Here is a 24089-nt window from a genome sequence, read left to right on the forward strand (position 1 = left end):
GTGGGAGTGGAAGGGTTGCTTTTCCTTTTCTTCTTTCTTTTTTTTTTTTTAAAGATTTTATTTGTTCATTTGTGAGAGAGAGAAAGAGAGAGAGCACAAGCAGGAGGCAGAGGGAGAGGGAGAAGCAGACTCTCCACTGAGCAGGAAGCCTGATCCCAGGACCCTGAGATCATGACCTGAGGTAAAGGCAGACGCTTAACAGACTGAGCCACCCAGGTGCCCCAGAAAGTTTGCTTCTACCAGCAAAGAAGACACATAATTTAGGGCTCCATGCCCTTAGCTTCATCATGATCTATCCATATGTCTCCATTCCAATTTTCAGGATTTTGTTTTTTTCCATCTATGACTTTGCTGCAGTTCCCTGTGAGACTGGGGATTCAATTTGTGTTGGAATTGAACCACTTGCAGGATGAGACTCTGGATTCGGTTTTCAGAAATCTCTGCTCTGTGGTGATGTTATCAGCTGGACCCCAAGACCTGATCTTTACTGCCCATCTGTGTATACTCACTAACCTTTGTCTTACATTTTTCCTTAAGCTCTTCTTTCTGGATTACCTCTTAACTCAGGCTAATGAAACCTGAAACCACCCCTCAGGTGATGCCCTGACAAGACCTCCTGCTGGCCCAGACCACCCAGACCCTTTGAGCTAATGACCAGAAATTACCAGATGAATTTATATTGATACATTTAAATATCTCAGTTAAATGATTGATTTTTAAGGGAAAATAATGATCAAAATTGACTTGGAAAGGTGGGAAATCTAAAGAGACCAATAATTTTTTTTAATTTTATTATGTTATGTTAGTCACCGTACAACACATCATTAGTTTTTGATGTGGTGATCCTCGATCCATTGTTTTCGTGTAACACCCAGTGCTCCATGCAGTATGTGCCCTCCTTAATACCCATCACCGGGCTAACCCATCCCCCCTCCCCTCTCCCTTCTAAAACCCTGTTTGTCTCTCAGAGTCCACAGTCTCTCATGGTTCATCTCTCCCTCCAATTCCCCCCCTTCATTTTTCCCTTCCTTCTCCTAATGTCCTCCATGCTCTTCCTTATGTTCCACAAATAAGTGAAACCATGTGATAACTGACTTTCTCTGCTTGACTTATTTCACTTAGCATCATCTCCTCCAGTCCCATCCATGTGGATGTAAAAGTTGGGTATTCATCCTTTCTGATGGCTGAGTAATAGTCCATTGTATATATGGACCACATCTTCTTTATCCATTCATCTCTTGAAGGGCATCTCGGCTCTTTCCACAGTTTGGCTATTGCGGACATTGCTGCTATGAACATTGGGGTGCATATGGCCCTTCTTTTCACTACATCTGTGTCTTTGGGGTAAATACGCAGGAGTGCAATTGCTGGGTCATAGGTAGCTCTATTTTTAAATTTCTGAGGAACCTCCACACTGTTTTCCAAAGTGGCTGTACCAACGTGCATTCCCACCAACAGTGTAAGAGGGTTCCCCTTTCTCCACAACCTCTCCAACATTTGTTGTTTCTTTCCCTCTCCATTTTTGCCATTCTAACTGGTCTAAGGTGGTAGCTCAATGTGGTTTTGATTTGAATTTCCCTGATGGCTAATGATGATGGACATTTTTTCATGTGTCTTTTAGCAATTTGTATGTCTTCTTCAGAGAAGTGTCTTTTCATATCTTCTGCCCAGTTTTTGACTTGATTATTTGTTTTTTGGGTGTTGAGTTTGAGAAGTTCTTTATAGATCTTGGATACCAGCCCTTTATCTGTAGTGAGACCAATAATTTTTTAAAGATTTAAAGGTAATTAAAATCAACCACTCCCTCACTACCAAAGGCATCAGGCCTATATAATTTTGTGGATGTCATCTGCAAAATACTTGCAGAATAGTGGCTCCTATGTTATTTAAACTAGTCCAGAACAGAAAAAGGTGAAAGCTTCCTGACTTATTTTTGGTTAATATAATTCAGAAACCACAAAAAGACAAGAACAGCATGCATGTGTGCATGTAAAGTACACACTATCTGCCCGTATTCCTTATAAAGACAGAGGCAAAAATCCTAAATAAAATATTAGTGAATTACTAGCCATGTATTAGAATAATAATGGTTTAGCATTAGGAAATTTATTAATGTACTGATAGGGAAAAGATGATAAAATAAAACACTAAGTCCTTTTTTAATAAATATTTTATTTATTTGAGAGAGAGAGTGAGAGAGAGCGAGAGAGAGCACAAGCAGGTAGAGGAGGAAATGGAGAAGGAGAAGCAGGCTCCCCACTGAGCAGGGAGCCCGCCGCGCGGCTCCATCCCAGGACCCTGAGATCATGACCTAAGCCAAAGGCAGACACGTAACTGACTGAGCCACCCAGGCGCCCCTAAAACACTAATTCCTAATGAAGATTCCTCAGAAGCTAGAAATAGAAATTCATCCTTTCAAGAAATTCTACTGCATTAAAAGCGGTTTCATTAACATTAGTAACAAGGTAAGTATGGCCATAGCTCTTATTCAACAATATATGAGAGTTAGCACTGGATTTATTATCCCACCCTTCTTTCTTTCCATAATACAGGGAACTGGAAACCTCTGTTAGTTTTCCCAGACTCCTACCAGCTCTGTAGTCAGGTTCTTCCTACAAGAGACACTGGTAGGAGATTGGAACGTGAGAGAAAGGGAGGAGACTTTCTTCCTTTCAGTGGAGGCATCTCAGACAGCTGCCACAGTGTTGGCAAATGGCAAGACTGGCTTCCTGCTTAGGAGTGGGGTTCTAACAGAAAGAGTAGCCGTAGCACTCTGCTCTGGCTCCTGCAGTTGCAGCAGAGGCTCCGAGAACCTCAGCTGTGCAGAACTTGGGACCCTTCCTCCTCTGGCTGTGGCTACTGCCAGACAGACACCTGCAGAATCATCTGGAGCATTAGCTCCAGGTTTCCTGCCTGTTGCTGATGTTCGAACATCAGCGCCTGAGGGTCAGTGATGGCGGGCTCTATTTTCTCCTTCACTCTTCCTGCCCTAAGGGTGCGAACAGTTTCCTGTAGTTAATACTCTCTGGGTTCCCTTTTTGCTCTTAACTAGTGCTTCCAATATATTTATAACCAATTTCCTGTGTTGAATTCCCTGTTTCAAATAACTTGAGTGGATACTGTTTTTGTGATTGAATACTGACACAAAGAATCTATAACTCATTATTTGCATCTGGTATGATTTTTAATTACCTATATACCCAAGAAATTCAATGTAGAAGCTAAATGAATTAAGGGTCCAATAAGGGAACAAATACAAAATATACAAAATTTAGGGTTTCTTGGATGGCTCAGTTGGTCGGGGATCTGACTCTTCTTGGCTTTGGTTCAGGTCCTAATCTCATGGTTCATGGGATTGAGCCCTGTGTCAGGCTCTGCACTCAGTGGGAGTGTGCTTGGATATTCTCTCCTTATGCCCCTTCCCCCACCCCACTCTCTCTCTCTCTCTCTCTCAAATAAGTGAATAAATCTTAAGATTTTATTTATTTATTTGAAAGAGAGAGAGAGAGAGAGCATGAGCAGTGGAGGGCCAGAGGGACAGGTAGGAGCAGACTCCTGGTGAAGTGGTGAGCCTGATGTGGGGCTCGAACCCAGGACCCTGAGATCATGACCTGAACTGAAGGCAGACGCTTAACCGACTGAACTACCCAGGCACCCCATGAATAAATCTTTAAAAAAAATAAACATATAGAATGTAATAGCTTTCTTATAAACAATATAGAAAAAAAAGTGTTCTCCCCCCAAAAAAGAGCCCATTCACAATAGTATAAGAAACTGTTAAAAGATTTAATAAGCCTAATTAGAAACATGTACAATTATATGAAGAAAAACTTTAGACCTATAATGCATCACATTTGGTTAAACTTACGTGAACTTACTATGGTGATCTTCACGTTAGTACATTAGCAGGAGAATGGTTAAATAAACTACAATTCATCCATATTTTGGAATGCATAGGTTACAAGACTGAAAGAATGAACTGGGGCCATGTAGAAAGATCTCTAAGGCATATTGGATATTTTTTAAAAAGCAAAAAAATGGTATAGTATTTGTAAATTTATTTTCAAAAACCCAAACAAACTTTCTGATACTAGGTACACTTATATGTTTTATGTTCTGTAATCCATAGAAAATGTGTGAAGGGGTAACAGAGTAACAATCATATTTTTTGGGCCGGAAGATTAGATTGTGGGGTGAAAGGGAACTTTAACTTTTTACTCTATATAAACTTGTTTTTTTTAAAAAATATTTTATTTACTTATTTGAGAGAGAGAGAGAGAGAGCACGAGCAGGGTGAGGGGCAGAGGGAGAAGCAGACTCCCCACTGAGCAGGGAGCCCTAGGAGGGGCTCAATCCCGAGACTCTGGGATCATGATGCAAGCTGAAGGCAGATGCTTAACCGGCTGAGCCAACCAGGTGCCGCTATATAAACTTGTATTTTCAAACATTTCTTTCTTTCTTTTTTTTTAAAGAGTTTACTTATTTATTTGAGAGAGAGACAGAGACAGAGAGAGTGAACAGGGGGAGGGGCAGAGGGAGAGGGAGTAGATTCCTTGCCAAGCAGGGAGCCCAAAGCAGGGCCTGATCCCAGGACACCGAGATCATGACCTGAGCTGAAGGCAGATGCTTAACTGACTGAATCACCCAGGCACCACCCCTCAAACATTTCTTTTTTTTCTTTCTTCCTTCCTTCCTCCCTCCCTCCCTCCCTCCCTCCCTCCCTCTCTCTCTCTCTCTCTCTCTTTCTTTCTTTCTTTCTTTCTTTCTTTCTTAAGATTTTATTTATTTATTTGACAGAGACACAGGGAGAGAGGGAACACAAGCAGGGGGAGTAGGAGAGGGAGAAGCAGGCTTCCCGCTGAGCAGGGAGCCCGATGTGGAACCCGATCCCAGGACTCAGGGATCATGACCTGAGCCAAAGGCAGATGATTAATGACTGAGCCACCCAGGCGCCCCAAACATTTCTTATAGTAAGTAGTCGTATAATAATTATGTAAGAAATGGCCAAGAGAATGAGAAGATAAGCCACAAAATGGGAGAAAATATTTGCAAAAGACACATCTGATAAAGGACTATTATCCAAAGTATACAAAGAACTCTGAAAACTCAGAAATAAAACAAAAACTTGGTAAAAAAAAAGGGGGGGAGGCAAAAGACTTGGACACCTCATCAAAGAAGATATACAGACAGCAAATAAGCATGTGAAAAGATGCTCCATATCGTATGCCATCAGGGAAATGGAAATTAGAACAATAATGAGATACCACTACACACCTATTAAAATGATGAAAATCCAAAACACAACACCAAATGCTGGTGATGATGTGGAGCAAGAGGAACTCTCATTCATTGCTGGTGGGAATGCAAAATGGTACAGCCAGTTTGGAAGACAGTTTGGTGGTTTCTTGCAAAACTAAACATACTCTTACCTTATGATACCTCAATCACAGTCCTTGGTGTCTATCCAAAGAATTGGAAAATTTATGTCCACATGGATATTTATAGCAGCTTTATTCATAATTGCCAAAACTTAGAAACAACCAAGATGTCCTTTAATAGGTGAATGGATTGATAAACTGTGGTATATCCAGACAATGGAATATTATTCAGAGCTTCAACTATACTTCAAAAAAATAAAAAAGTCAGCTATACGTTAATAAAAAAATATTATTCAGTGCTAAAAAAAATGAGCTATCAAGTCCTGAAAAGACACGGAGGAACCTTAAATGTACATTACCAAGTGAAAAAAGCTGATTGGAAAAGGCTATATACTGTATGACTCCAACTTTATGACATTCTGGAAAAGAAAAAATTTGGTGACTGTTGAATGATCATTGGTTGTCAGGGTTGGGGGGAGGTGGGATGAATAGGCAGAGCACAGAGAATTTGTAAGACAGTGAAACTATTCTGTATGATACTACAATGGTGGGTATATGTCACCATGCATTTATCAAAACCCATGGAATATACAATACCCAGAGTGAAGCTCAACATAAACTGTAGACTCTGGGTGATAGTGATGATGATGAGTCAGCATAGTTCATCAATTATAACAATTGTATTACTGTGTTGCTAGCAACTGATAGTGGGGGAGGCTGTGGGGGGGTAGAGGAGGCATGTATATGAGAACTCTGTATTTTCTGCACCGTTTTACTGTGAACCTAAAACTGCTCTAATAAATAAAGTCTTTAAAAAAAAATCCGCTGTACTTCACCTATTCAATCCTCCACCTAGATAATCTCTGGCAAATATTGATCTGTTTACTGTCTCTGAGCTGTAAAAATATTTTTAATTTAAAAAATATATACTTTTAAAGATTTTATTTATTTGAGAGAGAGACAGAGAGAAAAAGCATGAGCAGGGAGGAGAGAGGGAGAAGCAGGCTCCCCGCTGAGCAGGGAGCCCAATGTGGGGCTCAATCCCAGGACCCTGGGAGGATCATGACCTGAGCCAAGGGCAGACACTTAACTGACTGAGCCACCCAGGCACCTCTAATTTATTATTTTTAAAATTTTCAAATTAATAATGTATTATTTGTTTCAGGGGTACAGGTCTGTGATTCATCAGTCTTATATAATACCCGGTGCTCATTACAGCACATACCCTCCCCAATGTCCATCACACAGGTACCCCATCACCCCACCCCCTCCTCCCCTTCAGCAACCCTCAGTTTGTTTCCTAAGATTAAGAGTCTCTTATGGTTTGTCTCCCTCTCTGGTTTTGTCTTGTTTCATCTTTTCCTCTCTTCCCTTATGATCTTCTGCCTTGTTTCTTAAATTCCACGTATCAATGCAATCATATAATTGTCTTTCTCTGATTGACTTATTTCACTTAGCATAATACCCTCTAGTTCCATCCATGTTGTTGCAAATGGCAAGATTTCATTTTTTGATGGCTGTGTACTATTCCATTATGTGTGTGTGTGTGTGTGTGTGTGTGTGTGTGTGTGTGTGTGTGTGTGTGTGTGTATACACACACCACATCTTCTTTATTCATTTATCTGTCGATGGACGTCTGCTCTCTTTCCATAGTTCGGCTATTGTGGATATTGCTGCTATAAACACTGGGGTACACAGGCACCCCTAATTTAAAGAATTTTTAAAAAATTTTATTATGTTAGTCACCATACAATACATCATTAGTTTTTGATGTGGTGATCCACGATCCATTGTTTTCATATAACACCCAGTGCTCTATGCAGTACGTGCCCTCCTTAATACCCATCACCGGGCTAACCCATCCCCCCTCCCCTCTCCCCTCTAAAACCCTGTTTGTTTCTCAGAGTCCATAGTCTCTCATGGTTCATCTCTCCCTCCGATTCCCCCCCTTTATTTCTCCCTTCCTTCTCCTAATGTCCTCCATGCTATTCCTTATGTTCCACAAATAAGTGAAACCATATGATAATTGACTTTCTCTGCTTGACTTATTTCACTTAGCATAATCTCCTCCAGTCCCATCCACGTGGATGTAAAAGTTGGGTATTCATCCTTTCTGATGGCTGAGTATATTCCATTGTATATATGGACCACATCTTCTTTATCCTTTCATCTGTTGAAGGACATCTCGGCTCTTTCCACAGTTTGGCTATTGTGGACATTGCTGCTATGAACACTGGGGTGCATATGGCCCTTCTTTTCACTACATCTATGTCTTTGGGGTAAATACCCAGGAATGCAATTGCTGGGTCATAGGGTAGCTCTATTTTTAAATTTCTGAGGAACCTCCACACTGTTTTCCAAAGTGGCTGTACCAACTTGCATTCCCCCCAACAGTGTAAGAGGGTTCCCCTTTCTCCACATCCTCTCCAACATTTGTTGTTTCTTTCCCTCTCCATTTTTGCCATTCTAACTGGTCTAAGGTGGTAGCTCAATGTGGTTTTGATTTGAATTTCCCTGATGGCTAATGATGATGGACATTTTTTCATGTGTCTTTTAGCAATTTGTATGTCTTCTTCAGAGAAGTGTCTTTTCATATAAGGAATATTTTTAAAAAATTTTAGAGCTTTTAGGCTCAGTCAGAAGAGCATATGACTCTTGATCTCGGGGTTGTGAGTTCGAGCCCCACATTGGGTGTAGAGATTACTTAAATAAATAAAACTTAAAAAAGTTTTAGAGCTTTTCTAAATTGATTGGATTTTTATAGATAATGAGTATTGTTTTTGGAAAAGAATCTTTTTGACCTTAAAGCAGTTACAGTTGTTATTAGTAATCATACCTGCAACTCACAGATTTTGGGCCTGTCTGTTAAAGTATCAATAACATCTTACTTTTTTTTAAATTTCTTTTTTAAGAGAGGGAGAATGGTAGGGGAAGAGGGGTAGAGAGAAAATCTCAAGCAGGCTCTGCCCAGGGTGGAGCCCAATCTAGGACTCAACCTCATAACCCTGAGATCATGATCTGAGCCGAAATCAAGAGTAGGACACTTAACTGAGCCACGCAGGTACCCCAACATTTTACTTTTAGTTAAAAAAAAAAAGGAAAGTAAAAAAAATTCCAGAAAGGCTAAGTCATTTCTCCACCTTCCTCTGCAGGTTTCTGTGCAATCCATCAGGGGACAGCTGGGACTAATTATTTTGAAAACTTTCTAGGCAGCTAACCTCACCATGCCCCACATTCTTGTCATTTCTCATTTCTGGCCATAATCCAAAATATAAACCCTTTCTGCAGGCTTATTTTTGATTTTTTTTCTATTTCCATTCCCCCAACCTAATATTCCACCATTTCCCAACCTAATTTTACCACTAAGCCCTCTAGAATGCCTGATAAACAAAATACCCTTAATCGCTAAACTCTCTGCAGAATAGAAGCATCCGCCTCTTTTTAAAAGTTCGTGTTACACCACTTTGCTTTTATGCAAGACCTATATCAGTACCTGTTTTTGCTAACAGAAAACAAAAATCTAAAGGGGATTTTTACTTTTACAGAAAGAGGTGAAAAGGGAAAATAACAGTGTTTGTCTTGCAGCTAGCTGTTATAGAGGCAGCAGTAACTGGGAGCATCAGTGGCAATGCAGAGCTTCTTCCCTGGGAACTACACAGCATCTGAACATCAAGCTTCCAGAGCTTTGAACTTTCTGTGTGAGCATCTGCGCCTTATGTTGATTTATTTTGTGCATCCATTAACAACGTGTGACCTAAGGTGGTATCAGAAAAGCCTAAAAGAATTTATTTATTTGGGTCTGAGACTGCTTAAAAAGTTTACATGGAAACTTATGGTAATTGATTCTTCTCTGTATGCCATTTCATCTTAGGAAAGGTTTTATAGAAATGCTCTACTTTCAGATAGGCAAGGGAAATTCCGGGTTTGACAGAATCATTGATTTGAGGGCTCTTTTTCACTGGTCTCTTGCCAGGTTTTGTTTTTGTTTTGCTTCTTCATTGAGAACTCTGGCTCCAGACTTCAGTCTTCCAGGTCATTTTGGCTCCTGCCATTTTCTTTTTTTTTTTTAAATTTTTATTGTTATGTTAATCACCATATATTACATAATTTGTTTTGGTGTACTGTTCCATGATTCATTGTTTGTTCATAACACCCAGTGCTCCATGCAGAATGTGCCCTCCTCAATACCCATCACCAGGCTAACCCATCCCTCCACCCTCCTCCCCTCCAGAAACCTCAGTTTGTTTCTCAGAGTCCATCATCTCTCCTGGTTCATCTCCCCCTCTGACTTACTCCCCTTCATTCTTCCTCTCCTGCTATCTTCTTTTTCTTTTTTCTTAAAGTATGTTGCGTTATTTGTTTCAGAAGTACAGATCTGTGATTCAACAGTCTTACACAATTCACAGCGCTCACCGTAGCACATACCCTCCCCAATGTCTATCACCCAGCCACCCCCTCCCTCCCACTCCCGACCACTCCAGCAACCCTCAGTTTGTTCCTGAGATTAAGAATTCCTCATATCAGTGAGGTCATATGATACTCTTTCTCTGACTGACTTATTTCACTCAGCATAACACCCTCCAGTTCCATCCACGTCGTTGCAAACGGCTCCTGCCATTTTCTTAGGTGACTTGAGTTTCTTCACCAAGAACTTTCTAATTTCTAGTATCTCATTGCCCATATCTTGGTTCTTGACATCCCCAAGCCTGTTCTGTAAAAACCTTATAAACATTTTGATGACCTTGGATCCTTACTTTTCTCTCCTTCACACCAGCTCTTCGACCTCCATAACCCCTTGGTTTTTCCCTCTCAACTCTATCCCTCCTCTCTTCACTTTTAGGCCCAGCCTGGACTCTTTCGGCATAGTTCCACCCTTCCTGGCTCCTTAATTGTCCCAGCAAAGCGCCCTTCCGTCTTCACTTGCTCTGAGCCAGTGTCTGGGTAGGGGGTTAGACACTGTCCAATCCTGACTCAAGGCCCAGGTCTGTGTATGTTTTTTTCTAACTTTCTCACTTTTCCCAATTATCATACTTTAACAATAAATTCTTTTAACTTTCATTACAGCACAGCAAAGTCGAGTCTGCCGAGAGTACAGCCTTCCGGGTGCAGGGCTCTGTCAGGAGGCGCAGGCGCAGTCGCCCTCCTCGCAGCCTTTCGGGGCATGACGGGTAAAGGGGCGGGGCGCAGCGCGGGTTGCGCGCGGACCTCACGCACCGTGCGCGCCCTGTCGGCTGCGGGGTCTTGGTGGGCTGCGGTCCCCGGGCCGCCGCGGCCGCCCTCTTCGGTGGTGGGAGGGGCAGACGGAGGAGGCGCGGCCTGACGGAAGCCATGTTTGTGGCGCGCCACATCGCGGCGGACCATAAAGATCTCATCCATGATGTCTCTTTCGACTTCCATGGGCGACGGATGGCTACCTGCTCCAGCGACCAGAGCGTCAAGGTGTGTGCGGAGCATTGGGGCGGGCCGGGCCCGGAAGGAGGGGAAGTGAGAGCGTGCACGATTCCCTGTTAGAGCGGAAGGAGCGGTGCTTGGAAAGGGGACTACCTCCCGATTTTGAGGCGCACCGCTGGGCACGAGGTTTGGAGCCCAAGGCGGGCGGGCGGCGGGTGTGCTCCTTCATCCTTCCCTCACTATTGTGGGGTCACAGCCGCCCCCCCGCCCCGGGGTTGGAGGTGGCACGCTGCCTTGCGCCTGCGCGGAGGGGGAGGGCGGGCGTCGTGGCCACGTGCGCGCTCCCGCCACTGGGGGCCTTGGGAGCACGCGTGTTCAGCCCGCGCAGGCTCGGGTCCTTGTGGGCAAGAGCGAGAGAGCCCCTCAGCCTTGTCTGCGCGAGGGATTTGTCAGACCGCTCGGGTTTGGGGGTAGTTGCCTTGTTACCACGCTGGTTCATCCAGGGGACTTTGCCTTGCGACTTGTAATGCAGTCAGTTCGCCTTGTCTCAAGTGCTGTGTGCCTTGTCCCCGTCTTGCGGAGATTGTTCTCTCCTTATGTTCAGAGAGGAAGCTCATCTCTTTTCGCAATGGAAGAAGCATAAATCCATGTTTGTTTCTTACAGTTCGTGTAGATGTACACTGCTGACAAGAATTTATGTGATAAGTGGATGGCCTTTGGGTTTTAGGAACTTTAGAGATTATGCAGTAAATGATAATAGTCTTGAAGACGAAAGCTGGAGTGTGGATTATGTGTATTCTCGATGACTCCAAAATAACTGAAAAGCTGAAGGACAGTTTTTACTACTTGTTTTCACAGACAAGTTTGATACCAGTGATCCCTCAAAGGTAGTTAATAACAACTAGCCTTGGGGCGCCTGGGTGGCTCAGTTGGTTGAGCACGGGACTCTTGATTTCAGCTCAGGTCCTGATAGCAGAGTCCTCAGATGGAGCTGCATGGGGCTCTGAGCTCAGCGGGGGTCTGCCTTTCTCCTCCCCTCTCCCCGTGCACTCTCTCTCTCTCCAATACATACATACATAGATACATAAATTCCCTTCTGAAAAATAGCGTTGTAATTCCTAAAAGGTTTAAAATCACTTAAAAAAATTTTTAAACTGTGGTAAACTAACCATCTTTAAGTATATTTTATAGTTAAATGGCATTAAGCACAACATTCCCATTGTTGGGCAACCATCACCACTATTCATTTCTGGAACTTTCTTTTCATCCTAAACTAAAACTCTACACAGTAACTTCTTCCCCACTGCCCCCAGCCCTTGGTCACTTCTAATCCTTTCTTTATAAATTTGACTATGCTGGGTATCTCATATAAAGGTAACCATACAATATTTGTCCTTTTGTGTTTGGTTTATTACGCTTACCATGATGTTTTCAAGGTTCATCTGTATTTGTAACATGTATCATAATTTCATTAAGATTGAATAACATTGGGACATCTGAGTGGCTCAGTAGGTTAAGAGTCTGCCTTGGGCTCAGATCATGATCCCCGTTCTGGGATTAAGTCCCCAGGCGGGCTCCCTTGCTTAGCAGGGAGCCTGCACTCTCTCTGCCTGCCCCTCCCCCCTGCTTGTGTATGCACTCTCTCTCTCTGACAAATAAATAAAATCTTAAAAAAAAAAAAGATTGATGGGGCGTCTGGGTGGCTCAGTCGTTAAGTGTCTGCCTTGGGTTCAGATCATGATCCCAGCGTCCTGGGATCCAGCCCAGAGTCAGGCTCCCTGCTCACTGCTTCTCCCTCTCCAGGCCCCCCCCCCACCTTGTGTTCTCTCTGTCAAATAAATAAAATCTTAAAAAAAAAAGATTGACTATTTTGTTGTATATGTACACATTTTGTTTATCCATTCATCAATCCACTTGTCGAATATTGCATTAATTTCTGTTAACTGAATCTGCCATTTTTTTCCTTATCCACTTACTGAATCTTTTAATCTTTTGATTTTGTAGGTTTTTGTCAGAAGTAGTATTGCAATGAAAATCTTCATTACTTTAGCTTTTTGCATGTTTTGAATGATTTTCTTAACCTCATTCAAGTAGAGAAACTAGTGGATATTTTGAAAGCTTTTGTGAATAATTGGCATATTGCCATTTCCAAGGTTCTATTTTACAGTGCCAGAGTATTGATTTGGTAGGATCATTATCCATGCCAGGCATTAACATTTTTTCTTTAGTTTTTGTAAATTGTGGTAAAATACACATAATATAAAATTTATCCTTGTAACCATGTTTAAGTGTATAGTTCAGTAGTATTAAGTACATTCATATCTTTGTGCAGCCATCACCACCATCCCCCTGCCAATCCCCATTCGACTTTCTGTCTCTAAGAATTTGACTACTCTAGGTACCTCATATAAGTGGAATCATAAAATATTTCTGCTTTGTGACTATCTTATTTCACTTAGCATAGTGTCTTTGAAGTTTGTACATGTTGGAATCTGTGTTGGAATCTTCCTTTTTAAGGCTGAATATGTATTGTAAATATTTCTTCCTTTTTAAGGCCGAATGATAAGCAAAATATAGTTCATCAGAATTTCTTCCCTCCTTCCCTTCCTTTTAATGCTGAATATGTATAGTGAATACTGCATTTTGCTTATCGTTCATCTGTCAGTGGACTTGGTTTGCTTCTACATTTTTGCTATTGTGGATAATTCTGCTATGAATGTGGGTGTAGAAATCTCTCTTTGAGACCCTGCTGTCAGCCCTTTTGGGTATGTACCTAGAAGTGGAATTGCTGGATCATGTGGTAATTATATTTTTCGTTTTTTGAGGAATTTATAACTTTTTTTTTAAGATATTTATTTATTTGACACAGAGAGAGAGAGCGCACACGTAAGTAGGCAGAGTGCACACATAAGTAGGCAGAGCGGCAGGGAGAGGGAGAAGCAAACTCCCCTGCTGAGCAGGAAGCCCAGTGTGGGACTTGATCCCAGGACCCCAGGATCATGACCTGAGCCGAAGGCAGCCGCGTAACTGACTGAGCCACCTAGGCAACCCTGTCATCTATATTTTTTGATAGTAAGCATCAGTATTTTGCTTTTGTTGTTAGATACACAATTGATCCTCATTATTAGCAAATTCTGTATTTGTGAATTTACCTACTCTTTACAATTTATTTGTAATCCCAAAACCAGTACTCATAGTTAGTTGCTGACATGAGCACAGAGTAGCAAAAAATTGGAGTTGCCTGATGTGCATGTTTCCAGCTGAGGTTAAATAGGGTGACCCTGCTTATTTGGGCTCTTATTCTGTAAACAAGTGTCCTTTTCCTTGTCTATTTTGTGCTGCATTTTTCACATTTTTGTTTATTTGTTGGTGATTTCACTGTTTAAAATTGTCTCCAGATGTAGCCCTGAAGTGCTGCCTAGTGTTCCGAGGTGCAAGAAGGCTGTGATTGCCCTCTGGAGAAAATGTTATGTGTTAGGAAAGCTTCATTCAGACAGTTACTGTTAGCTATGATTTCAGTGTTAATGAATCAATAATATACACTAAAAAGGTGTCATTAAACAGGTACATCCATAAAACAAGGTTATGTATTGATTGGTTGACGAATATTTTGTGACCACAGGCTCCTACAGATCTTGTCTTTCCCATGGGAGCGGTGGTTCAGTATTTGCTGATTCAGTGTTTTCAGCAACATCGTAGAACACAACTACTTCAATAACAAGACTTGACTGCAACTGTACTCGTCTCTGTTACCTACTGTTACCTATGAGAGCAGAGATTCCTTGACCCCTGAGTGCTCAGCCTGGTGTCTGGCACTCCCCAGGTTCTCCATTAGTATGCGAATGAGTGTTTACTTATTGGTTGTTGTTATTTTGTGAATTTATGTTCTCTTCTTTTGCCCTAATACTGATCCAGTGTTAATGTTTTTCATGTTTGTAGGAATATGTAGGAATAAAATATGTCTTTTGTTTTCTTACAGGTCTGGGATAAAAGTGAAAGTGGGGATTGGCATTGTACGGCTAGCTGGAAGGTTAGTATTTTTACAGTGCTTTTTAAAAAATTCAGATGTTTACTATTTATTTGGTATCATCAGTGACTTGCTATTTGTCTTTTAGAAAATTGTAAAATGTATACTTCTTTTCCTAAAGTATCTTATGTTTTTAACTATTAAACTAACAAAAATATACTTCATAAAATTTGAGAGTAGGAAAATGTGCAGTTCCATAGCATTCTGATATAACTATTTTTAGCATTTTAGTATTATTACTTACTTTTTCCTTTGCGCGCACACACACACACACACACACACACACACACACACACACACGCTTTTTTTTTTTTTTAAGTAGGCTCCACGCCAAGTGTGGAGCCCAACATGGGGCTTGAACTCAGGACGCTGAGATCAAGACCTGAGCTGAGCTCAAGAGTCAGACACTTAACTGACTGAGCTACCCAGGCGTCCCGGCATATTTTTAATAGTTGTGATATTTTGTACAAGTTCTGTTTCTTTTTTTAAAAACAGCTTTACTCAGATTACCATTAGAGTCATCAATTTTACATGAATAGTTCAACAAATGTTAGGAAATTTATACATTTGTACAGCTGTCACCACAATCTAGTTTTAGAACACTTTAATCAACCCGGAAATTTCCCTTCTGCCTGTTTGGGGTCAATCCCCATTCCCCACCCAAGCCCTAGGCAACCACTAGAACTGTTTTTTGTCTCGGTTAGTTTTACTTTTTCTAGACATTTCATGTACATGGAATTCTACAATATGTAGTTCTTTATGTCTGGTTACTTTCCCTTTTCCTTGTGGTTCATTTATGTTGTGGCATGTATTAGTAGTTTGATCTTTTATAAACAATTCAATGGCATTTACTACATTCACAATGTTGGTACAATTATCACCTCTATCCAGTTCCAAAATTATATCACTTTAAAAGGAAACCCTTATTTCTTGCTTTTTAGTTTAAAACTTAGGTAATAAATACTTTGATAGGTTTTTAAAGCCTGTTAAAAAACATAAATATAGCAGTAAAACATAAATATATCAGTAAATATACCGTTTTGTTCAACTGATGATAGCTAATATAGTAGTTTCCTTTTTATTTTGATGACTATCTCTGCGTAATCTTTATTTCTTAGGTTGCGCTTTACTGGAAATCTAATATTTAACAAAATCTCACTGCTCTAGTGCATTTTTTACCTGATAGCCTGTATAAATAAGAATTAAAAGTGAAACAAAAAGACTGGACAAAACAAAGGATAAAAAATAAGGGTGCAAAGTGTACCTTTGGATGACATATTTACTATGTAGAAATTACACAATTATGAAAGTGTCCTGAGATTGTTGAGTGTGAAAGTGTTAGATATACAGAACCATAAAACAAGTTTATAAACATTATTGGTGGACTGATACTCGTTGTCATACTGTATCTTTACCGGAAAGCACAAATGAAATTCTGTGGATGTGAAATGTTTTGAGACCTATCTGTTCCTTTTTCTTTTGGTCAACATGAAGAATTGAAGAATAGTAATTTGCCATTTTTCAAATATTAAAGGTAATGCTACTGAGCTTTAAATTATTTTCTCAGAATACAAGGATTTGGGCTTCTCTAAATTTGATCACTCATTGCTTCTTTTCCTGAAATAGTCCACTGTCTAGCCAGGTATCAGAATCGGTTAAGTGTTTTATTGCTACAGTTTCTATGTACTGTTAGGCTTTTGAAGCCAACAATTTTGATTAGTCTTATTTATTTTATTAGGTGGCCATTTCCTGTAGAGAGAATTGGCAAGTAAAAAAAATGGTGGACTGGTAGATCTTTTTTTTTAAACCCTGGTTAGGCTAAACTCTGAAGCAGTTCTCTGTTAGCACTGGAAGAGGTCAACTTTATCCAGCTGGATTTTTCTTTATTAGTAAAATGTTAGAAGGACTTGACTCCAGAATGGCCACAATCCTAAATAGAGAATATCTTCTAAAAGTTACAAATTTCTAGAACTTAACTTTTTATTTAAATGTGAAATTAAATAGCTTTCTGTTCTTACTGAAGTAAAAATATCTGTGCTCTATTTCCTCAAGTAAAACTTTATATGTGTGAAGTATGAGTAAAGTCAGTTTTTTGTTTTTTTTTGTTTTTGTTTTTTTAAATAATTCCTCAGACACATAGTGGATCTGTGTGGCGTGTGACATGGGCCCATCCTGAATTTGGACAGGTTTTGGCTTCTTGTTCTTTTGACCGAACAGCTGCTGTGTGGGAAGAAATAGTAGGAGAATCAAATGATAAACTTCGAGGACAGAGTCATTGGGTGAGACATTTGTTGGTTTTCAGGGGTTGGGAGGATAGAATGGGGAGAGGGGTGCATGAGAATCTGAGGAGCATCAGTCTTTCCGGGAATGCTTCAGGCACTTGATAAGATGTTACCACTCCTCTCTACATTTACTAGTTCCATTTTTTCTCTTCCACGTTTTTCTTCTACTTGTTTATTTAATTTTGTCTCGGGCCTGAAGCGGTACTGAGGAGCACTCGTGGCATTGTTTAATTATAACTTTCATGGTGAATCTGTAGTATTTGCTTTGTCATACAGTTGAATGCCCTCTAAAAATCCATTAAAAAATTGTTTTTTCTCTTTTGTGGTTACCTTTGTTTTCTTATAAAATATACTCTTACCTGCTTCTGCTATTTACTCTAGCTCTTCCCTGATTGGATGTTCAAATTTTAAAAAGAGTATAATATGTGTACTGGTCAAGTTCCTTGTTTATAAAGTGAGAGAATTGAACTAGATTACCTTGAAGACCCACTCTAGTGTTTTCTTTTTTTCCTCTTTATTTCTTGTAATAGATAATCAGGTACAAGGTATAAAATGCAAAAGGTACAAATGGGTATATACAGTGACAACTTCCTCCTCTTTGGCCACACAGTTTGTTTCCTAGAGGCAACCACCATTATGAATTTTTTCTGTATTCTTCTGGATATAGTCTATGCCTTTTTAAGGATATAAATACAGTGTTTTCTTTTCTGTTCCTAACAGTCCTCTTCACCTTTCTTACAACACTAATGCTTGTATGTTGTCAATACTGCTCTTTTTTTCTGCCGCATTTTATAAATTGTAGATTATACACATTTATCATGTTAACTGTAAGTGTACAGTTCAGTAACATTAAATACATTTACAGTGCTGTGTATACATCACCAGTATCTGTATCAAAACTTCATCATTCCCAATATAAGCTCTTTGCCATTAAATAGTATCTCCTCCTTCCGTTCTCCTAACCCCTGGTAACCTCTGTTCTACTTTCTGTCAATTTGACTGCTCTAGGTACCTCATATAAATGGAATCATACAGTATTTGTCCTTTGTCTTGCTTATTTCACTAAGCAAAATGTTTTCAAGGTCCATCCATGTTGTCACATATATCAATTTCATTCATGTTATGGCTGAATAACATTCCATTGTGTGTATATCCCACATTTTGTTTATCTATTTATCTGTAGACAGACAGTTAGGTTGTTCCTACCTTTTAGCTATTGTAAATAATGCTGTAACTGAACTCAACGGATTTGCCATTTGGGGTGCATCAAATTGAACACAACCCAAGAAAGCAAAACACTTTTTATTAGGAGACAAGGAGATAGTTTCCAAAGCACTGTCTTGCATGGGGTTAGTACAGGAAGCTTTTATGCAGTGTGTAGGGGGCAGGAACAGGGAGCTTGCATAAATACTTCAGTTCAATTGCACATGCCTAGCATGTCAACATGCTAGTGTGTACATCTGTGTTCAAAAAATGGTGGAAGACTCTGCCCATAGAAGATCTTAATATAATGAGCTAAAGGTCAGGGGCTTCTGTGCGTGTCCTCAGCTTCAGTACAGCTCAGAGTGGCTCACCTAAGGGGCTGTCAGGTGAAACACCTAGTTGGGGGTCTCCTTGGCTGGAACTGTTGGTTCTCCAAAACAAAATATATTCCTTCCCTGCTTTTGTCTCTTCCCCTCTTCCCCTTTGCTGATAGCTTTCAGCTTTTTTTTTGTTTGTTTCAGCCTTCTTATTTGAGTAACTTCCCCATTGCATCCTAGCTAACCAACATTGCTACTATGAACATTATTGTATAGATAAACTGTTTGAGATCTTGGGTTCAATTCTTTTGGATATGTACCTAGGAGTAGAATTGCTGGCTCATATGGTAGTTCTGTGTTTAACTTTTGAGAAACTACTAAATAACTTTCCAGAATGGCTGTACCATTTTATATTCCCACCAGCAATGCATGAGTGTTCCAGTTTCTCCACGTCCTCACCAATGTTTGCAGTTTTTGTTTTCCATTGTAGCTATCTTAGTAGGTGTGACATGGTATCTCTTCGTGGAGGTGTTTTTTGTTTGTTTTTGCATTTCCCTAATGGTTTATGATGTTGAACATCTTTTTATGTGCTAATTGGCCATTTGTTTATCTTTTTGCAATGTTTTGATTTATAAGAAATATATTTTCCATATGTATTTGGTCTTCTTAACACAGTTCCTGACTTAGAGATCCCAGAACTGTTGGAATTTTCTAAATGTTGAAAGTGATAAAAGCATCTTTTGTTATGTTAGTTGACTTTTGGAAAGTGCCTAAGAATGGGGCCAACCATGTGATTAGAGGGCTGGAACTTTCAGTCCCACCCCCTGACCTCTGCGGAGGGGAGAGGGGCTGGAGATTGAACCAATCACTAATGGCCAATGCATTACTCCATCATGCCTGTGTAATGAAGTCTCAATAAAAACCCCAAAGAACATAGGTTCACAGGGTTTTGGGGTTGGTGAACATGTGGAGATGTGGGGAGAGTGGTAGGCCTGAAGAGGGCATAGAAGCTCCTCATACTTTTCCCCTTACTTTACAATTTGCATCTCTTCATCTGGCTATTTCTGAGTTATATCCTTTTATAATAAATGGGTATCTATTAAGCAGACTGCCTGTCTGCGTTTTGAGAGCTGTTCAAGTTTCTGAAGTGTGGGAAGTCTCACAGGATTGAGCCCTTAACCTGTGGAATCTGATGCTATTTCTGGGTGGATAGTGTCAGAATTGAGTTGAATTCTCGGACAGGCTGCTGTTATGTGAGAATTATTTGTTGGGGGTTATCCCCCCTCCAACACCCCCTGAATTGGAATTGGTACCAGAGTCCTTTACTTTTTTAGGGAAATGTCTATTCAAGTCCTTTGCCCATTTTTTAAATTGAGTTGTTTGGGTTTTTTGCTGTTGAGTTGTATATAGTTCTTTATATTCTGGATATTAGTACCTTCTCAGGTATATGATTTGCAAATATTTTCTCCCATTCTGTGAGTTGCCTTTTCTCTCTCCTGACAGTGTCCCTTGATGCACAAAATTTAAGAATTTTCGTGAAGTCCAATTTATTTTTTTATTTCCTGTGTTTTTGATGTCATATTCAAGAAATCATGGCCAAGTCCAATGTCAAAAAGACTTTCCCTGAAGTTTTATATTAAGAGTATTAAAATTGTAGCTTTTTTTTTTTAAGATTTTATTTATTTATCTGACAGAGAGAGACACAGTGGGAGAGGGAACACAAGCAGGGGGAGTGGGAGAGGGAGAGGCAGGCTCTCTGCTGAGCAAGGAGCCTGATGCGGGACTTGGATCCCAGGGCTCTGGGATCATGACCTGAGTCGAAGGCTGACACCTAACCAACTGAGCCCACTCAGGCATCCCTAAAATTTTAGCTCTTACATTTAGGTCTTCTGTTCATTTTTACTTAAGTTTTGTATAGGGTATAAAGTAAGTGTACAACTTTTTTTTTTTCTTTTTTAAGTAATCTCTACCCCCAATGCACAAACTCATGACCCTGAGATCAAGAGTCACATGCTCTACCAACTGAGCCAGCCAGGTGCTTCCAATTTCATTTTGTCATATGTTAATATCCAGTTTCCCAGTATCTTTTTTTTTTTTTAATTATTAACATATAATGTATTATTTGTTTCAGGGGTACAGGTCTGTGATTCATCAGTCTTACACAATACACAGGCTCACCATAACACATACCCTCCCCCAGTATCTTTTATTGGAATGACTGCTCTTTGTAGAGGCCACTTTTAGACAACAGGCTTGAGCAATGGAATGTAAAGCAAGGTGAATACAAACAGGCCCATAAAGGCCACCCACCTCAAAATATCCATAGGCCCTAACTAACCAATGGGCTACTTACAACCTGGCACAGTTACCAAAAAAGGGAGAATTCCAGAAGTCCCCATACCTCCTCATCTTCCTCCTTTAAATACAGCCTCCACCCAGTGCCTCCTAACAGACAGTCTCTATGCTGTCCTGCCTGCCATTCCCTTGCCATGTATTCAATAAATATCTACCTCCTTTGTTCTGCCTCTGATGAATCCTTTTACTGCCTGTTTTTCAGGCTTCTACCCAGTTGGGTTGCCCCACATTTGGGGGCCCCCACCTGGTTGGGAGAGACACCACACCCTTTCCTTTGAATGGTCTTGGCATCCTCATTGAAAATCAATTGACCAGATATAGAGAGAGAGTTTATTTCTGGACTGTATTTTGTTCCATTGGCCTATGTGTCTCTCCTTAATGCCATTATCATATTCTTTTAATTATTCTACAGTTGTAGCTTGCACGCTATTCACAGTTTTACAATTTTTTTTAAGATTGATTGAAGTAATCTCTACACCCGATGTGGGGCTCTAACTCACAACCCTGAGAAATAGAGTCGCCAGCCACATGCCCTTAAAATTTTTTTTTGATGTTGGGAGGGGTTGGTCTCATTTTTTCCCTAGGGCCTCCCTAAGGCAAATAACTGCTTGAGGGGAAAAGAGAAGGGAAATGTATATAATTGGAGGGAGTTTTCTAACAGTCAGAGTTGGGTCAATTAGTATACTGTAGGTTGGGTTGAGGAGTAGTGGCAGAGAAAGGATTTTTATTTGAACTTAGAGATAAAGGTTTCCCCCACTATATGAACATAGAGCATTCTTAGGAAAACTTTCGTAAGCTGAAATGGCATAAAGTAGAGAATCCGTTACCACTAACTGACATGGAAGAATTTTTGAGTGTTCCTGAACCGAAAAATAACCTCTTTTAGGCTTTTCTGATGCCTTCGGACACATTTCGCTAATGTTTGCACAACATAAATCAAGATAAAGCACAGATACTTGCAGACACAGTTCAAGACTATTGAGGCTTGATGCTGAGATGCTGTGTAGGTCCCAGGGAAGGAGCTGGGTGGTGCCATTCATATATAAGCGTGGTTGCTGCTTCTGTAATGACTTGCAAAACAAATGATGAATGCTATTTTCTCTTGTCGTAAAAGCAAAAATCCTCTTCAGATTAGTGAGAAAGGTACTAAAGGTCTTTGTAAAAGCAAAGTGGCATAACAAACCTTTGAAAAGCAGGGGATATCTGCATATTTGCATTTAGTTAAATCAGCTGCCATTAATACATTTACTATTTCAGCAATTTTATTGGTTTTGATTATTCAGTGGTGTTTATAGACAAATGTTTGCAAGAATGCAATCCTTGGAGTTTATGTGATATTCTTCTAATATTGAGACTCCTTAAGATGTATTTTAGTAACTATGGACAGTAAAGTGCTGATTTCTAAATTTTGTTGATATTTTCAGTCAGAAATTTAGATGCCAGAAAGTAGCTTGAACGTACTCTGGTGGCATTCTGTAATTATCACAGTACCAGCTTTGTACCATTCTCTTGGTCTTTAGTAAACGCCTTCTCTTCAAGTAGATGGTAGTGAGCCAAGTAGGGCTAACTGGCATTTATGTTTGGAGAAGTTACATGCTTTCCATTGTACTGTTAAGAATCTTAATTCATTTAATTTACTACTCGCAGCATATTTTGCGAGACAGAACTACCTGTATTAAAATTTGAACACTTTCTAGTTTAGTGACTGGTCTGCTTAAGGGAGAGTCCTTACTCTTAATAAAGTTAGACTTTCTAAGGCGAACTTTTTTCTACCTTAAAGGGAATAATTAATTACAGGTCACTGATGTATTACGGACTGCCAACTGTGTATGTGGTATTTTGCTGTGGAGGAAATACAGACCCAGGTGGTTTTAAAATAACCTATTCAAGGTAATATACTTAGTAAAGTGGTAGTGTGATTTTAGAGCTGATGTTCTTTCCACTCCACCATCCTTTTCTTTTTGTATAAAAATAATTTTTTTTTTCAGGTTAAGAGGACAACTCTAGTGGATAGCAGAACATCCGTTACTGATGTGAAATTTGCTCCTAAGCACATGGGTCTTATGTTAGCAACCTGTTCGGCAGATGGTATAGTAAGAATATATGAGGCGCCAGATGTTATGAATCTCAGCCAGTGGTCTCTGCAGCATGAGATTTCATGTAAGCTAAGCTGTAGTTGTATTTCTTGGAACCCTTCAAGGTAAGCTTACACAGAAAACCTGATAATATCCTAGTAAAACAAATTAGTAATTTTTTAAAAAAATTTTATTTATTTATTTGACAGAGAGACAGTGAGAGAGGGAACACAAACGGGGAGTGGGAGAGGGAGAAGCAGGCTTCCTGCTGAGCGGGGAGCGGGGCTCGATCCCAGGACCCTGGGATCATGACCTGAGCTGAAGGTGGACGCTTAATGACTGAGCCACCCAGGCGCCCCCAGATTAGTAATTTTTAAGCTAAGCATTTGATGGTTTAATTTCCTTAAAACATTTTTCTTAGCCATGTTTATTATTTTTAAAAATATGTTACGTAGAATAAAAGTTCTCCTTAATCTGCCGTCACCTGTCATGTCTCTTGTCCCCTATTTTTATTCCATGGAAGAAGCCAGCCATTGTAAATATTTGGGTGTGCAACTTCTGGGCTTTTTCCATGTATATACAAACAAATATTTAATATGTTTTTAAATACACAAATATATGCCAACACACACGTATACTATCATGTAAAGGTAGATGCAGAACACACAGATACGTATAGACATATATTCTCCTTACTTGAAATTTGCCTTTTTCATTTACAAATACATTGTGGGTATTTTCCAGTGTATTAGTATAATACTATCTAGTCTTACCTTATTTTTTTAACTGCTGTATAGTGTGACTCTGACTATATCATAGTTGCTTTTTTCTTTTTTAAAAGGATTTTATTTATTAGAGAGAGTACGAGCAGGCGGGAGGGGCAGAGAAGGAGGAAGAAACAGACTCCCTGCTGAGCAGGGAGCCTGACGGGATCAGTCCCAGGACCTTGGAATCACGACCTGAGCCACCAAGGTGCCCCTCATAATTGCTTTCTATTAAATTATTTTTTAAAATTAAAAGAATAATGAATCATTTGGTAGAGAAAAAATTTCAGGGGCACC

At 40.0% G+C, this 24089-nt stretch overlaps 1 protein-coding gene across 2 annotated transcripts in view; it reads left to right on the forward strand.

Moving 5' to 3' along the window:
* Positions 1 to 10563: 10563 nt before the first annotated feature.
* Positions 10564 to 24089, forward strand: part of LOC114198079 (nucleoporin SEH1) — a 175495-nt gene continuing 161969 nt past the window's right edge. For both annotated transcript variants that reach the window (XM_088019612.1, XM_028089348.2), the window contains exons 1-4: positions 10564 to 10817; positions 14749 to 14799; positions 16929 to 17075; positions 22942 to 23153. In XM_088019612.1, the coding sequence (XP_087875738.1) occupies positions 10707 to 10817; positions 14749 to 14799; positions 16929 to 17075; positions 22942 to 23153 (521 nt within the window). In that variant the 5' untranslated portion in view covers positions 10564 to 10706. The remainder of the gene's footprint in view (positions 10818 to 14748; positions 14800 to 16928; positions 17076 to 22941; positions 23154 to 24089) is intronic.

This window comes from Eumetopias jubatus, unplaced genomic scaffold (genome assembly GCF_037043125.1).
Source record: "Eumetopias jubatus isolate StellerSeaLion01/CBP00866 unplaced genomic scaffold, mEumJub1_p1.0 scaffold_16, whole genome shotgun sequence".
In the NCBI taxonomy this organism is placed as follows: Eukaryota; Metazoa; Chordata; class Mammalia; order Carnivora; family Otariidae; genus Eumetopias; species Eumetopias jubatus.